The 16,361-nt window shown below is 37.0% G+C and overlaps 1 protein-coding gene across 5 annotated transcripts in view; it reads right to left on the reverse strand.

The window, feature by feature from the left end:
• DNAI7 (dynein axonemal intermediate chain 7) overlaps positions 1 to 16,361 on the reverse strand; it is a 74,346-nt gene that overhangs the window by 36,957 nt on the left and 21,028 nt on the right. For 4 of the 5 annotated variants that reach the window (XM_082352159.1, XM_082352160.1, XM_082352161.1 and 1 more), the window contains 5 exons: positions 16,096 to 16,197; positions 15,113 to 15,250; positions 10,406 to 10,552; positions 6,821 to 6,924; positions 4,833 to 5,142 (listed from right to left, as the gene is read on the reverse strand). In XM_082352159.1, the coding sequence (XP_082208285.1) occupies positions 4,833 to 5,142; positions 6,821 to 6,924; positions 10,406 to 10,552; positions 15,113 to 15,250; positions 16,096 to 16,197 (801 nt within the window). Of the gene's footprint in view, positions 1 to 4,832; positions 5,143 to 6,820; positions 6,925 to 10,405; positions 10,553 to 11,940; positions 11,993 to 15,112; positions 15,251 to 16,095; positions 16,198 to 16,361 lie in introns of those variants that run through there. The other variant, XM_082352163.1, reaches the window with a different exon arrangement.

A 16,361-nucleotide genomic window follows, 5' to 3' on the forward strand; every position in this document is an offset into this window, starting at 1 on the left:
TTCTCTTGTGTTTTCCACTTACAGAAGTTCCTTTAGCATTTGTTGTAGAGCTGGTTTGGTGGTGCTGAATTCTCTTAGCTTTTGCTTGTCTGTAAAGCTTTTGATTTCTCCATTGAATCTGAATGAGATCCTTGCCGGGGAGAGTAATCTTGGTTGTAGGTTCTTCCCTTTCATCACTTTAAGTATATCATGCCACTCCCTTCTGGCTTGTAGAGTTTCTGCTGAGAAATCAGCTGTTAACCTTAAGGGGATCCCCTTGTGTGTTATTTCTTGTTTTGCCCTTGCTGCTTTTAATATTTGTTCTTTGTATTTAATTTTTGATAGTTTGATTAATATGTGTCTTGGCGTGTTTCTCCTTGGGTTTATCCTGTATGGGACTCTCTGCGCTTCCTGGACTTGGGTGGCTATTTCCTTTCCCGTGTTAGGGAAGTTTTAGACTATAATCTCTTCAAATACTTTCTTGGGTCCTTTCTCTCTCTCTTCTCCTTCTGGGACCCCTATAATGCGAATGTTGTCGTGTTTAATGTTGTCCCAGAGGTCCCTTAGGCAGTCTTCATTTCTTTTCATTCTCTTTTCTTTATTCTGTTCTGCAGCAGTGAATTCCACCATTCTGTCTTCCAGGTTACTTACCCGTTCTTCTGCCTCAGTTATTCTGCTATTGATTCCTTCTAGTGCAGTTTTCATTTCAGTTATTGTATTGTTCATCTCCGTTTGTTTCTTCTTTAATTCTTCTAGGTCTTTGTTAAACATTTCTTGCATCTTCTCGATCTTTGCCTCCATTCTTTTTCCGAGGTCCTGGATCATCTTCACTATCATTATTCTGAATTCTTTTTCTGGAAGGTTGCCTATCTCCACTTCATTTAGTTGTTTTTCTGGGGTTTTATCTTGTTCCTTCATCTGGTACATAGCCCTCTGCCTTTTCATCTTGTCTATCTTTCTGTGAATGTGGTTTTTGTTCCACAGGCTGCAGGGCTGTAGTTCTTATTGCTTCTCAAGGGCAACCTTTTTATAATAAAGGACAGGGACTTCCCTGCCAGTCCAGTGGTTGGGAATTCACGATTCCACTGCAGGGGGTGTGGGTTCAATCCCTGGTCAGGGAACTAGGGTCCCCCATGCTGTGTGGTGCGGCCTTTTACCTCAGCGGCATCACCTCCCAGCAGGTCCTGAGGAGACCAGGCTCCTGTCAGAGAGAAATGGACCCCACGATGTCCCAAAGCTGAAGCCCCAGCGGGTCCTGAGGAGACGGGGCTCCTGTCAGCTGCACCTGGAGCCAAGTCCGCAGCTATGAGTTTTTTATATTAGGATACTAACCATTTGTTTTATACGCTTAAATATTTTTCCCAGTCCATTGTCTTTCAAGTTTGTTTACAATGAGGTTTATTTGGCTATACAAATGTTTGAATTTGTAATCTCCTTTTCTTGTACGGTTTTGGTTTTGATGCACTAATAAGTAAGAAGGACCTTCTTAGTAAATATGATAAAATAACTTTCCTACATTGTCTTCAAATACTTTTATTATTTTATGAGTTTTTGATTAGTTTTTTTAATATTTAAAAAAATATAAAATCTGTTTTTGTTTTTAGTCTGTAGAGGGAAGTATGAATGGAAATTTATTTTATTTCATATCTTAGCTAGCGGTCCCAGTGCCAATCATTATATTAAACTCATCCTTTCCTTTGTGTTCTGGAACTTCTTTTACATAGATATTGGATCTCCTACTTCTTTCCACCATTTATTTTACTTTTTTTCCCCATAAGTTCCACCAAATTATCTTTATCCCCTTCTTTTGAGCTGCTGACTCTATAAATCCAACTTTTTTTTTTTTTTTTTTTTGCCACTCCGCTTGAGGGATCTTAGCTCCCCAACCAGGGATGGAACCCATGGCCCCTGCAATGGGAGCACAGAGTCCTAACCACTGGACCGCCAGGGAAGTCCCTCCACTGATTTTTGCTCCCTGAAGCCTACTCACATTTACAAAACGTGCTCTGTTCAAAATTAGTGACAAATGGAGGCCCAGCTGACAATTGTTTCCATCAGCTCTCTTTCCTTTCCTCCCCAGCTTAGCAGGGCAAGTGGTTCTGAGGTGGGGGATTGATTCTTCACTCTCTGCAGTTTACTGCCACTGCCTCCCCCCTGCCCCAACAATCCTTTCAGCACAGGAGATGGCTTTTCCCACCTGCCTCGGTACACTTAGGCAGTACTATGGGATTCTTCTGCTTCTATGGAAATCATCCCTACTTCAGCATTACTCACGTTAACTTTTCAGAATGCCGTGGGGGTTTTGGAAGGATGGGAGAGCACACATCCATAAGCATAAGCATCTACACACATGCCTGTTTGGTGTGATGAGAGGACTGGTTCCTGGAAATAGGGGGGTGCTAACTAAATTAAGTTTAGTCTCATCTGCTAGGCAATTTTCTCTTTTTCAATCCCCTGATAACAAAGTTCTGCCAGCCAGGTTCCTCCATATACCATTCACACAATTCTCAGCCAAGCTTCCCAGGCTGTGGTGAAGTTTCATAGGGTAAAACTATTTCTGCTATATTACTAATTGTCTGATCTTTACTCTGGGTTTCCTAGGCTACTTATTTGAGAAGAGCTTCAGTATTCCATAAAATATGCATTACCATTCAGTAGAATGCTTTTCCTTGACGTACTTTTGTGGCATTATCAACATTAGCATTGGTATACCTGTAGTCATCATTATAAATTGAAATGGTTCAATAAAACATTAAAGAATAATAGAAAAAAAAAACAGATATAGTCAAACACGTTGGAAAGGTCCATTTAACTGAGGAAAGCTTAGCTTGGTAACTTTGAGCTCACCAGCTGAGAGTAAAGGAAATGACTTCTTACTCTAATAGATGACGGACCTGGAGAAAAATATATAACTGCACTGTTTGATACGATAGTGATTTCATATGCTGATATATTTAATATAAAACTATTTTTTGGTAGTTTTATACACAGAACTATAATGAGTCATTACTGCATAAGGCTGCTTTAACTGAGACATACATGCATAAGGAAGAATTGCTTTAGCCATCTAAATTCAAGTAATATTTCAAATTATATGTTTTCTAATTACTGTTTCATAACTTTTAAATTAGTAATGGCAAATTCTTAGGTAAACTGTTGATGGGTTTTTCATAAAATATGATCAAGGAACTTGAGGAGCAGAAGTTATTCAATATTTTTATCAGATCAAGACCAAACATTTTTAGATACTCTTTTCATACAACAATTTTGATAGTTTTTAATTTGTTCTTTGTTTTCATGAATTTTCAGTCAAAAATCCTGCCAAATTTTATTGTAAGTTTATGGGTCTTCATTTTATTTTCTACTGCACGTTTAAATAATGTAACATCCAGCACCCATTTACTCATTCTTTATTTTCCCCCCCTTAGAAATCAGTGTGTCACTTCCACTCACATCTTACTAGCTAAAGCAAGTCACACGGTCACCCCTAATTTCAAGGGGGCGAGCAGTGTAATTCTTTCCTTCCTGTCCAGGAAAGGGAAGAAAACTGGAAATACTGTTGAACTCTAGTAATGCTACCATGCTACCTGAGAGGGAAAATGAATTTTTTCATTATAAAAGCTACCAGATTGCTCAAAAAACATTCCTTTAAAAGTGACAAATTTTTAAAGAAGAACCAATCACTTATTTCCCACTTCTGTGAAATATCAGCTATATACAGGTTTCTGGGCTCTCCTCCCCTTATGCCTTTTAAATTTTTTCATCATTGTAATCACACACTAAATACTGTTCTTTGTACTGACCATCATGTCTTATCCATTTTTTATATTGCTGCAGAATCATTATAATTTTTGATTCTGGTGGAATCAAATGGAATTTTTCAATTAAATATGTTCTTAGAATATCTAATAATCCTTATTCTGATTTCAAATTTGTATTCAATTTAATTCTTAACCCTCACCTGTGTTTAAAGAAAACAAACCAATAAACCAATACACTTCATATCTTAAGTACCTGTAGGAAAACCTGGTCCTTCCTAAAATGCAAATTGTCCATGGCCAAACAAAAAGCTGCTCAGTTCTGAGAAAGTATTAATAAATTCTAAAGAGACAATTTATTCTACCTTAATAAGTAAGTAGCTTGAAAATCCTGGAAATAGAAAGAAAAAAAGAACAGAAACCAACTAACAGAATATGATTATTAAATTGCTCAACTAACATATTATTATATCTAAAGATGTCAAATTTTAAGAGAGTACAACAGTTTAAAAAATATCAGTTTTTACTTCTATAATTCTTTCTTACAAAACCAAAAGCTGAGGAAGTAAGAGTAATGTAAGATAATCCTTCAGTTTGTGAAAGTATTTATCACAAGTTCCCTTAAGTGAGTTTGAAATATAATAAATATGCACAAATTAAATTGCTTCAAAGCTTTTTGGGAGTGAACCTAAAATAAAAATTAGCAATTCCTGTCCTCAACTTTAGGATATAGAAGCAACAGGCTCAACTATGAATAGTGACTATGAATAGAAGGCAAGAAAAAAACACAAACACACAAAACTTAGCCATTGGCAAGAAAGTAGCTTTCAGTTTCTAGTTGTTTAGGAAAAAATCTTGAGAATGCATCACGGGAATCTATAACACCTGTTGCATGAAGAAAAAATATACATTTAAAATGTCTCAGGGAATTCCCTGGCAGTCCAGTGGTTAGGACTCCACGCTTCCACTGCAGAGGGCACAGGTTTGATCTCTGGTTGGGGAACTAAGATCCCACATGCTGCACAGCACAGCCAAAAAAATTAAAATAAAAAAAAATGCAATTAAATTCTTATTTAAAAAAAATAAGTGTCTTACCGTTTGTCCTTCAATACCACCTTGTTCGTCAACTTTTGTTTCTTCCTCATGAACTGCGTTAGACTCATTTTCTTGTTCATTATACTCTTCTTGGAGATCTTTGCTGACTGCTGCTTCTACACTCTTAACTTCATCTTTGCCAAAGTAAGTTACCGTGGACGTGTGTTCTTGTGGTGCTGTTGGAACAGGGCCTAATGGCGTGACATGATCATAGTGAGTATGTAGGAGTCGTAGAGCAATGTCAGATGTTGCTAATATCCTTGGAATTTCAAATCCAATTTGTGTCTCAGAGAATCTGATACTTCTGTACCTGTTAATTAATTTAACAAAAAGGATGAGGCTCTAGAAAATTCTATGTCTGTTGTAAATTTATACCTAAGCAGTATTTCTCTCCACTTTAATTTCACCACAGTTTTGAGTCCTGACCCATACTTGCTTTCTTTGCAGCATTTGGATCCAGTTGCTGATGTTACCTTCTCAAAACTCTCTCTTGGGATCCATGACTCCATACTCTTCTCCTCCATCTCTGGCAGCTCCTTCTCTGTTTCCTTTGTATGGTCTCCTTCCTAAGCATCCCTTAAACGTTGATGTTACTTGACTCTCCATCCCGAGCCCTTCTTTCTTCTCCCTCTACATACTCTCTCTGGATATTATTATTTCTATGACTTCAATTATTATTTATATTATCAGGAGTGTTTAACATGAGTTCTATGTTTCCTAGGGGAAGAAGCATCCCTGAATGAACTTTAAAAGGTCCCAAAATGCCCTTACATATGTGTGAGCATATGTAATAAAGTTCATAAGAGTCTATGACTCCCTAAAAGTTAAGAACTATCAATCTGTATGACTCTGCAAAATATGTCTCCAACTCAGATTTCTCTCAATGCTTTCAGACAGTTGCACTTTGATGTGTCATAGGTACTTCAAACTCAACAAGTCTGACACTGAGCTCATCATACTGACCACCCCCTGCTCTCTCACCATCACCATCAAAGTAAAACAAAACTTGTTCTGCTTCCACTATTCCTTATCTTAGTAAAAGATACCATCTAATTCTCTTCTTAAGCCTGGGTAGTTAATACAGGGATATTCATTTTACTTTTCTTCTTTTAAAATTATAGATTAATTTCCTTCATCCTTCTGGATATAACACATTTTACAATGAAAAAGGTTATATTAATATATTGACTCTGATTTAAACCACAGAGTATTTTGTAGCAAATGTAACTTGGAAAATACTTTGTTCCTCACTTTTACTAAATACCAGAAATAAAGTCCAATACTTTCCACTGTCACAGGACTAGTCTTTTCAGAGTTGGGACCAGAACCTAGGCCTCCTAACTTTTATTCAGATCATTTTTTCCTAAAACTTGCTGTCATACTAACTCAATTATTTTGAAATGTTTGAGATAAAGCAGCAACCAAATGATTGTGAATTTATCATTATCTCTATCATTCCTCAGAATGATATTACTTTGTTGAAAATAATCGGGGAAACATCACTTAAATTATCTAAAAAATAATAAATATGAAAAGTATTCTTTTTTGAAAGTATTATTTTTAACAGTTCACAAAAGATAAATTTTTAAAAAGTTTCAGATTGCCATGTAGAAAGCACCTACCACTTCTACTTTTTGGTGGGGAGGGAGGTTAAGTGGGTGAAAAGAAGAGGAGGACCCTGATATTTAGTCAGTGTATATTTGTGCTAGACACCATGCTATGTATGACCTTTACATGTGTTAACATTTAATCCTCAGCCCAATCCTATTAAGTTAAGTGATATAATCATCATTTTACTGTTGATATACTGAGGCATAACAAGGCTAAGTAACTTGCCTAAGATAAATGGCAGGTCTCTGAGTCAAACCCCAGTTGGCTGACTTTCTAACATGGGTTTTTATAAGTATGCCATGCTGCAATGCAACAGGCATCTGCCTGGTCATGTGACTATAATGTCTTCAGACCTACAGTATCACCCATGGGAATACCTTGGATTTTTCTTGAGGTTTGCCCATACATATAGAGTAACATTTTCATCTCGAATGACTTTTTCCATGTTTCCACTGTCCAGATCTGCTAAAGTACTAGCTTGCTGTAAGAGAAAAAGAAAACATTATTAAGATTAGAGGTCTCATAAATTATGCAATTTAGATAAGTTATTTCATCACTTAGGTGTTGGATTCCCTTCAATATTAAAAGAGTTATTTGGGGACTTCCCTGGTGGTGCAGTGGTTAAGAATCCACCTGCCAATGCAGGGGACACGGGTTCGATCCCTGTTCTGGGAAGATTCCACATGTCTAGGAGCAACTAAGCCTGTGCGCCACAACTACTGAGCCTGCATTCTAGAGCTCGCGAGCCACAACTACTGAAGCCCATGCGCCTAGAGCCGGTGTTCCTCAACAAGAGAAGCCACCGCCATGAGAAGCCCGCACACCGCAACAAAGAGTAGCCCCCGCTCGCCGCAACTAGAGAAAGTCCACGCAGAGCAGCAAAGACCCAACGCAGCCAAAAAATAAATAATAATAAAAAAAGAAATCTTGAAAAAAAATAAAAATAAAAGAGTAATTTGGGTAAAAATAAGGTTCAATCAAAATAACAAAGAATTGTTTTAAAAAATTCTCTAAACGATAAAAACATATTTACTCAATTAAATATGCTCCCCATTTTCTACTCAGTTTCTCTTACGGTGTCTAAGGATTGAAGTTGCTCCTGTATTCCCAGGTAGCACTTGTGGATTACTCTTAGGTTACCCTTTTCAATTTTAACATTATTGTGACTTTTCATTTTAACTATATACATGCTTCTTTATCCTTACCTTATTAAAATGTAGATTATACTACTGCAAAAGGTAGCCTATTTCTGAACATGCCAAGTTTAGAAAACAAAATATCCAGATGAGTCATGTGTTTTACTAGTCCAATACTTGATAATCAACATTAAACACACAATTTAAGGATGTTCTTAAGAATTCTTTTATAAAGACTAACATAGCTTGATGCCTATTGCTTAAGATATTAGTTTTTCAAAGGGCTTAAATAAGTCAATATGTATTTGGTTCCTATAATGTAAAAATTTAAATGTACTGGGAGTTGAATTTATTGCTTTTTTTTTTTTTAAGTGATTGTTCTGGGAATTCCCTGGTGGTCCAGTGGTTAGGACTCTATACTTCCATTTCACGGGGCACAGGTTCGATCTCTGGTGGGGGAACTAAGATTCTGCAAGCTGTGCCAGTGTGGCCAAAGAAGAAAAAAAAGAAAAGAAAAAAAAAAGAAATAAAAGTGATTGTTCTCCCACACTTTTTTTTTCTGTGACATTAACTTTTTGAAGTGTCCAGGATAGTTGCCTTGTAGAACTGTTCCACATTGTGAATTTATCTAGCTGTTTCCTCATGGTTTAACTTGCTCCTCTGTTCCCTTTATTTTTTGTACACTGGAAGTTAGGTCTAGGTAGGTTTAATCAGATTAGATGAACAATTTTCGGCAAGAAGGCACAATAGGTAATGTTGTGTTCCTCACATTGCATCCTATCAGGAAGCATATGATGTCCTACTGTTAACAATGTGGACTTGATCACTTAGTTAACGTGGTGACTACCCCTATCTCCCCTTGCAAAGTACATTTATCCTAGTCAATAAGTAATCTGTGGTCTAATACTTTGGCACTATGAGAATAATGTGTTCCCAAACTTTTCGCCTACTTATTGAGGTAGCCATTGATGATCCTTATCAATTATTACATTGGGGATTGAAAAATGGTTATTATCTTACTGATCATTCCTTCCACATTCATCAGGTGGTATTCTTCTGTAAAGAACTGTTCTCTCTACCCGCCACTCCACTTTCTCCTTTCCATTTTGGAATGTCACTATAGACTCATGAATTTTTATTTTATTCAAGGTTCTATAATCCAGAGGTCCCCAACCTTGTTGGCACCAGGGACTGGTTTCGTGGAAGACAATTTCTCCACGTACTGAGGTGGTGGGGGGGAACGGTTCAGGCGGTAATGTGAGCGATGGGAAGCAATGGGGAGCGGCAGATGAAGCTTCCCTCGCTCACGCACCACTTACCTCCTGCTGTGCGGCCCCGTTCCTAACAGGCCATGGACCAGTACCGGTCCTCGGCCTGGGGGTTGGGGACGCCTGCTATAATCAATTATAGTCATTATTCTTTCTGATATTCAAATTATCCCCAACTTGACCAGTGGGAGCTTCTTTTAGTCCTCTCTCTTTGGCTATGACTCCATTAGTCTTTGAGTATTTACTTGTTTTCTAGCACAAGATAACTCAAACTCATCTTTCAATAACAATCTTATCTTTCACTTTCCCTGCCCCAAACTCGAATCAGCCATTTACCACAATTAGACCTGGTTCCTTTTTATGGAATAAAAAGAAATCTGGTTCATACTGATACTTCCATTACAAATTTAACATTACGGTGTTTTTTTCTAATCTTCTTTTCTTCTATATATCTTTTTTCTCTTAGAATAAAAATCTTGATTACTAATAATTATAATACATTTCCTTACTGGTTTTTTCTTACAATATAGATAAAATAGCTGCAAAATTATAATATGAATATTACTGCCAAGAATAAACTTAACAATAACAATAAGCCTTCTTTACAGTTTTTTTTTTTTTAATTTATTTATTTATTTTTGGCTGTGTTGGGTCTTCATTTCTGTGCAAGGGCCTTCTCTAGTTGTGGCAAGTGGGGGCCACTCTTCATCGCGGTGCGCGGGCCTCTCACTGTCGCGGCCTCTCTTGTTGCGGAGCTCAGGCTCCAGACACGCAGGCTCAGTAATTGTGGCTCATGGGCCTAGTTGCTCCGCGGCATGTGGGATCTTCCCAGACCGGGGCTTGAACCCATGTCCTCTGCATTAGCAGGCAGACTCTCAACCACTGCGCCACCAGGGAAGCCCTACAGTTCTTTTTATAATTAGAACATATTCTACCAAGCCTATAAAGGTGATTGTGTTCTAGACCAAAAGAAACTAAGAGAGAAAACAGCCAAAAGCAAGGTGTGACCTTACACTGTTTTCTGATTTAAAAAACAAAACAAAACAAAAACAGCTATAGAAGATATTCATGGAATATTAGGGAAAATTTAAATATGGACTGGATATTGGAATACATTATGGAATTATTAATTTTCTTAGGTATAACAATGGCTCTATAATTATTTGAATATTATCATTAGTACTAAGACATTTGGGAAAAATAGAGTGACTACCAGTAATTGTAATCTTGTGTCAACTGATTTATCTAGAGTGTATAGCTAACATACAAGGTTTTGTGAATTTATTTTCATAATGGTCCTGGTAAACTTTAGCAAGTATAAGAAAAAAAAATCTAGACTTTAGCTACACTGATAATGTTTCATTTCTTTAAAAATAAAATATTCACAGTTGTTAAATCTGGATAAATACATGTGCCTTAAGTTGTTCTACTGACTTTTCCATAACCTTTTAAATCTTCAAAAAAAATAAAGGACACTGAACTTTAAAAATTATATAATATAAAATCTTAACTCTTACAAAAGTCAATAATAACATATAAAGCAAAATATCACACTTACTCTGAGAAGTATTTCTGTGGCTATGTTAAACTTAAGATGAAGGAGCTCCTGCAGTTCTAGAATTGATCCTTGGTACTGTATGATATTTTTCTCTTGCAAATCATATGATGGAGTTTCCAATAAAATTAACTTCAATTTCTCAATTAACTATAAGTAAAAGTAAAAATATAAAGTAAAAATTTACGATTAAAGTAATCTGACACACAAAGAAAAAGTGAAATGGGGGACGTTTTATCACTTTTGAATTGAGGAACACATCACCAGTAAAACATATAAAAATACTTTTCTGTATTTATTCTATTATTTAAGATCCTGGAAAAATAAAATATTTCCTCCAAAAGCTCCACTATAAGAATTCTATACTATGTGTAACAGAGCTGTCATTAGCGAGCTGATAGAGGAGGCACAGCTTGTCACTACTTAAGACTGTGGAACAATAGAAACAATAACAAAATGATGAGGAGGAGGAGAGTGAGGAGAAAGAGGAAGAGGAGGAGGAGGAGAATTACTAACATTTACTGAATGCTTACTATTTGCCAGGAACTGTTCTAAATGCTTTATATGTTTTAATCCATTTCATCCCATCATAACTCTATAAGGTAGGTACTGTTGATTGTGCCTATATTATAGATGAGGAAACTGAGGCAACCTGGTTCCACCAGTAAGGAGCTTGGAAGACACCACTCAATCCTAACAAGTGAAAAGCTGAACAGACTGAATAACCAACCACTATTCTTTGTTCCATAAAAGAGGGGAGGACACAGAGCAAATCCCTGTCCCCAAGATTGGAGAGACCTACAGGTGAATACAGGGAGTCAGTTTATCAGAGCAGAATGTCAGGAGCAGAAACCACTGCAGGAACCAGTGCCAGGTCTGTAAACCTGAACTGTAAACAATGAATTGCTGGGAATTCAGGGTGGAAAACTCTGAGAGTTAAAAACTCCCAGAGGGGGGCTTCCCTGGTGGTGCAGTGGTTAAGAATCCGCCTGCCAATGCAAAGGACACGGGTTCGAGCCCTGGTCCGGGAAGATCCCACATGCCACAGAGCAACTAAGCCCATGCACCACAACTACTGAGCCCATGTGCCACAACTACTGAGACCGCATGCCACAACTGCTGAAGCCCATGTGCCTAGAGTCCATGCTCTGCAACAAGAGAAGCCACCGCAATGAGAAGCCTGCGCTCCACAACGAAGAGTAGCCCCTGCTCAGTGCAACTAGAGAAAGTCCGTGCGCAGCAACAAAGACCCAACGCAGCCAAAAATAAAAATAAATTAAAAAAAAAAAAACCTCCCGGAGGATGAAGTCTTGGGAGGATGAGAGCCCATAGTATTGTGAGACTTACCTGCAGGAGCTCAACCAGGTCCCCACGATAAATATGGGGGAAAGAAATTCCCTCGTGCTTCTGGCAGGAGGAGGGGGAAAGGAAGCATTTTGAAATACGCCTGAGCACTCTGTTCTTAACAAGGCTTGATCTCAGGGGAAATTAATTAACTGGAGCCTAACCTGCTGGAATTTTATCAGAGCCGAACTCACCTGGGGGAAAGGAAATACCCAACTCCAGCTGGCTCTAGCCATTCCCTCTCACCTAAGAGGGGATAAGAAAAAGTAAAAACGCTTGTGAAGTTCACCGTCCAGAGGCATAAGCTTACTTAAAGACTGAGACCTAATCACAAGACTATAGAAGTCTTCCCCTCCCCCAACCTACCTCACCACCACATTATTAAAGGCTTATTTACAGCAGTTCTTTTTACCCAGTACATCAAGTCTGGCTATCAAGAAAAAATTAAAAGGTATACCAAAAGGTAAAAACCACAATTTGAAGAGACAGAGCAAACATCAGAACCAGACATGGCAGGATATTATAATGATCAAACCAGGAATTTAAAACACCTGTTTTTAATATGCTAAGGGCTCTAATGGATAAAGTATTCAGCATGCAAGAATAGATGGGCGATGTAAAGCAGAGAGATGGAAATCCTAAGAAAGAACCAAAAAGAAATGCTAGAGATCGTAAACACTGCAACAGAAATGAAGAATGTCTTTGAAAGACTTACTCCTTAACTGGACACAGCTGAGGAAGGAATCTCTGAGCAAGAGGATTTATCAATAGAATCCTCAAAAGACCAAAAAGCAAAGAGAACAAGGACTTAAAAAAACAGAACAGAATATCCAAGGACCTTGGGACAACTACAAAAAAAAGGAAGCACACACATAATGGAAATACCAGAAGGAAAAGAAAGAGAAAGGAACAGAAGAAATATTTGAAATAATAATGACTGAGAATTTCCCCCAAACTAATGTCAGACACCAAACCACAGATCCAGGAAGCTCAGAGAACACCAAGCAAGATAAATGCCAAAAAAAAAACCCATTTTCAAAATACAGAAAATCAGAGACAAAGAAAAACTCCTGACAGCAGCCAAAGGGAAAAAAACACCTTACCTTTAGAGGAACAAAGTTAAGAATTATATCCAACTTCTCAGAAATCACACAAGCAGGAAGAAAGTGGAGAGATATTTAGAGTGTTGGGAGAAATTAAGGTACAGCATGATCAAGGAACAACTAATAAATAGCAAAGTTTAATTTTGAACACTGACATAGATAACATACAGAAAATTTCTAAATTAAGAGAGATAGCTGGGTAATATGGGCTCAAGCCAGAAAGCTGGGCTTCCAGCCTTGCCACCTCTTACCAGTGGTGTGATTTGGGGCAAGTTATTTAACATCTCTGTGCCTCGCCTTCTTTGTTTGTAAAATGGGGATAACGGTGCATACCTCACAGGGTTACTGGGGGAATTCAGCAACAACATGAATAAACTGAACCAGGCTGAGAAAGCCTGGCATAGTAAATATTATATAAGAGTTTGTCAAATAAATTAATTTGGAACTTGGTGTTTACCATGCGATCACTGCTATCCAATTCTTTCTGTTAGTCCTGTGGCTTCCTGCTTTAGTTTCCTATTATTATTGATTACTCTCCTCATCTAGCTCCTGTTTTGTTTCACTTATCCTTTTCTCATCTTCCCTACTATTCATTACTTCTGCTTCTGTATCCCACATTCATAACAGGAAGGTGTCACATCCAGCTCATCACTGGTGAACTTTAGTACTACTTCCTGCTGCCTTCCTGCTAATCAAAGAGCAGCAGATTCCTGGACCAGCATCACGCTATGGCAGCTTCCCTGGGAGAGAGAATATGCAATGGCAAGAATACTGTATGATGAATCCATTAGCATCCAAACACTTCATGGAAGGCTCTTTGGAGTCTTTGGAAAGTCAGAGTAATGCCCATCTAAGGTCTCATAGGGGACCGTAAGCAAGTCACAACCCGTTTCTTCATATGTAAAATGAATCTCATAAGCTTGTTTTCCAGATTAAATTAGGCGAGCATGTTATGACCGTAACAGTCTGGAGTTATTCCATTTTATAGCAACATGGAGAAGTAAACCACAGTGACAAGAAGCACAACATGGCAGAAATGGAAACAACAAGCATTAGAGGATAAAAGGACCAAGAGGAGTGAATTCCTTCTAGTTTCTAATATTATGTAGGTGTGTCTAAGTGTGGATTCCTTTCTTTGTATCCTAACTTGGGATTTGCTGGGTTTCTGAGGATTCTGGAAAATCGTCAGCCACTATCTCTTTGAATATTGTCTCCCTCATTCTTCTATGTCTCTCTGTCTCCTTCTGGTACTCCTTATCAATATACATTTAGTCCTTTTTGCTCCATCATACATGTCTGTTAACTACTCTTTGATATTTTTCATCTCTTTATCTCTCTGTGCTGTATTCTGATAAATTCTTCAGTCTAACTCCTGACTCACTCATTATTAAGAATTCTCAGTAGAGACATTTTTGTTTTCCCTTCATTAAGCTAAACGTTGAGCCAATCAAGCTCTTAACATCTCCCTTTGCAAAGTAGGTTTTCCCCTATTTATCCACATTACCATTTTGAGGTTCCCAGCCATAAAAGTGTCTCTGATCCAACTTGCTACCTTCCTTGTACCCTAGGCTTTGCCTCCTGATTGCCCTTTAAACCAGTGCTAAGCCACCAGGGGTTAACAAATAGACACTCTCTGGGAGGCCACTGACTTTGAGACTTGCCCACTTTTCTGAATTGTTTTATGGCCTCCAAGATTCTCCTTTGCCTTCTTTTGAGCTAGGCAATGGATTTAAATGTCGTTAAATTTTTTTTCCTAGCATTTTTAAGTGCATTGGTAATGTGGTAGCTCCTCAGGTTAGCCTATCCATCCTATTTGCAGAAACAGAAGGTAGGATATTCTTATTCATCTTTGTACTTCCAGTGCTTAAAAGAGGTGCCTGGCTCATAGTTAACATTAAAAAAAACGTGTAGTGAATCACTGAATGGTGCACAATTCTGGCTGAGGATAAAACCATACATTTTTGCACTCGAGCTATCTACATAAATGGATGCAACTTGATTTTTTCTTGAATTAGATATACATACAGTTACTGTTTCAAATTTATGTTAGGCTGATCTTACCTAAGGTGGCAAGAGGTTTTTAGGAGTGCCAAAAATAAAAAAGAAAACAAAAAGATGAGCAAATATGTTTCTCCACAGCCAAGGAAGTAGTAGTGTTATTAACTGAAAAATACTTTATTTAATTTATTTCTATTTTTAGAGTCAATATAGACAATTGTAATTTACATAATTTAAAATTACAGAATAATACTTAAATACTTACATTTAGCACTAGTTTACTCTTCGCAGTCACTGCCTCAAAAGTCTCATTGGTTTCCTCTTTCCACAAGCTAATAAAAGTATTAATTTCTTGGGATATTGAAGGATCAGGACTGCCATCACATTGAATGTAGTGTTTCCACTGCGGAATAAAAATGTTTGAAGGTTCACACTGATGAAAATTCAACCAAAGATTAAATTACTTCTTTTTTGAAGCTTATAACCTTGTTTTCCATATTAGGCAAAAAACATATTATGACTTTAGTTACTTGAGATATCTCTAAAATAACCAAATTCCTCTTCATCAAAATAATTTAAAAGCCTCAATATTTCAAATAAATAGAAGTTCTATTTACTGTCATACTTTTATTTTTAAAAAAGTATTTACGAGTTGGTTTTGTTTTGCTTTCCTCTCTAATCATATAGCTCCTGTATGTACAAAAGCCAACACTTGAGCTAATTTCTACTTCTCAAATGGCTACTAATTGTTAACTGCCACTGTCATTTTAGTATTAGTCCTTCCATTCATTTTGTAGTCTATGCAAATTCTACATTTGTAATCATATTGTACTTACAATTTTTTTGTTTTAAATTATACTATAATCTTTTGCCATATTATTACAGTTTTTCCTTTTTATCCTGATAATCATCTACATTGTTTCCAAAGTTACACTGTTTTCAGCAACACTAGATTGCCTTAGGCTCAAACTTTTTATATTTTAATTTAGGATAATTTCCTCAGTATAGATTGTCCCAAATTAAATCAGAGTAAAAGGATATAAAAATTTCAAGGATCTTATTACTGACAAATAGATTTCTACAGAGCTATATGAATTTACTTTGCTACAAGCAATGTGAGAGATATTTGTCAGATTAGAGATTTTTTTATAGACAAATTTAAAGTTTCTTGTTATTTAAACAGATATTGGATTATAACTCCCTCTTGTGGTACAAAAGTATTAGCTAAATAAATAAAATCAGTCTTACCTGAGAAAGCAATCTACTATCTCGTTTCAATTTCTCTGCTTCAGGAAAACATGCCTCTAATAAATAAAGTTCTTCAAGCTCTTCATTTCTTCTTTCTAGATCCTGTTTCATGGGGATAGATACATTGATCTCTTCTTTAATTTCAGCTTTGTGTTTCATAAGTAGCACCTAAAATTTACTTGACAAGTATTTAATTTCAAGATGAATACTACAATCAGTTTAAATGTAACTGATATTTCCAAAAGTTTTCATCTGAAACAGTGGTG

Source organism: Balaenoptera borealis (genome assembly GCF_965194805.1).
Source record: "Balaenoptera borealis genome assembly, chromosome: 13".
NCBI lineage: Eukaryota > Metazoa > Chordata > Mammalia > Artiodactyla > Balaenopteridae > Balaenoptera > Balaenoptera borealis.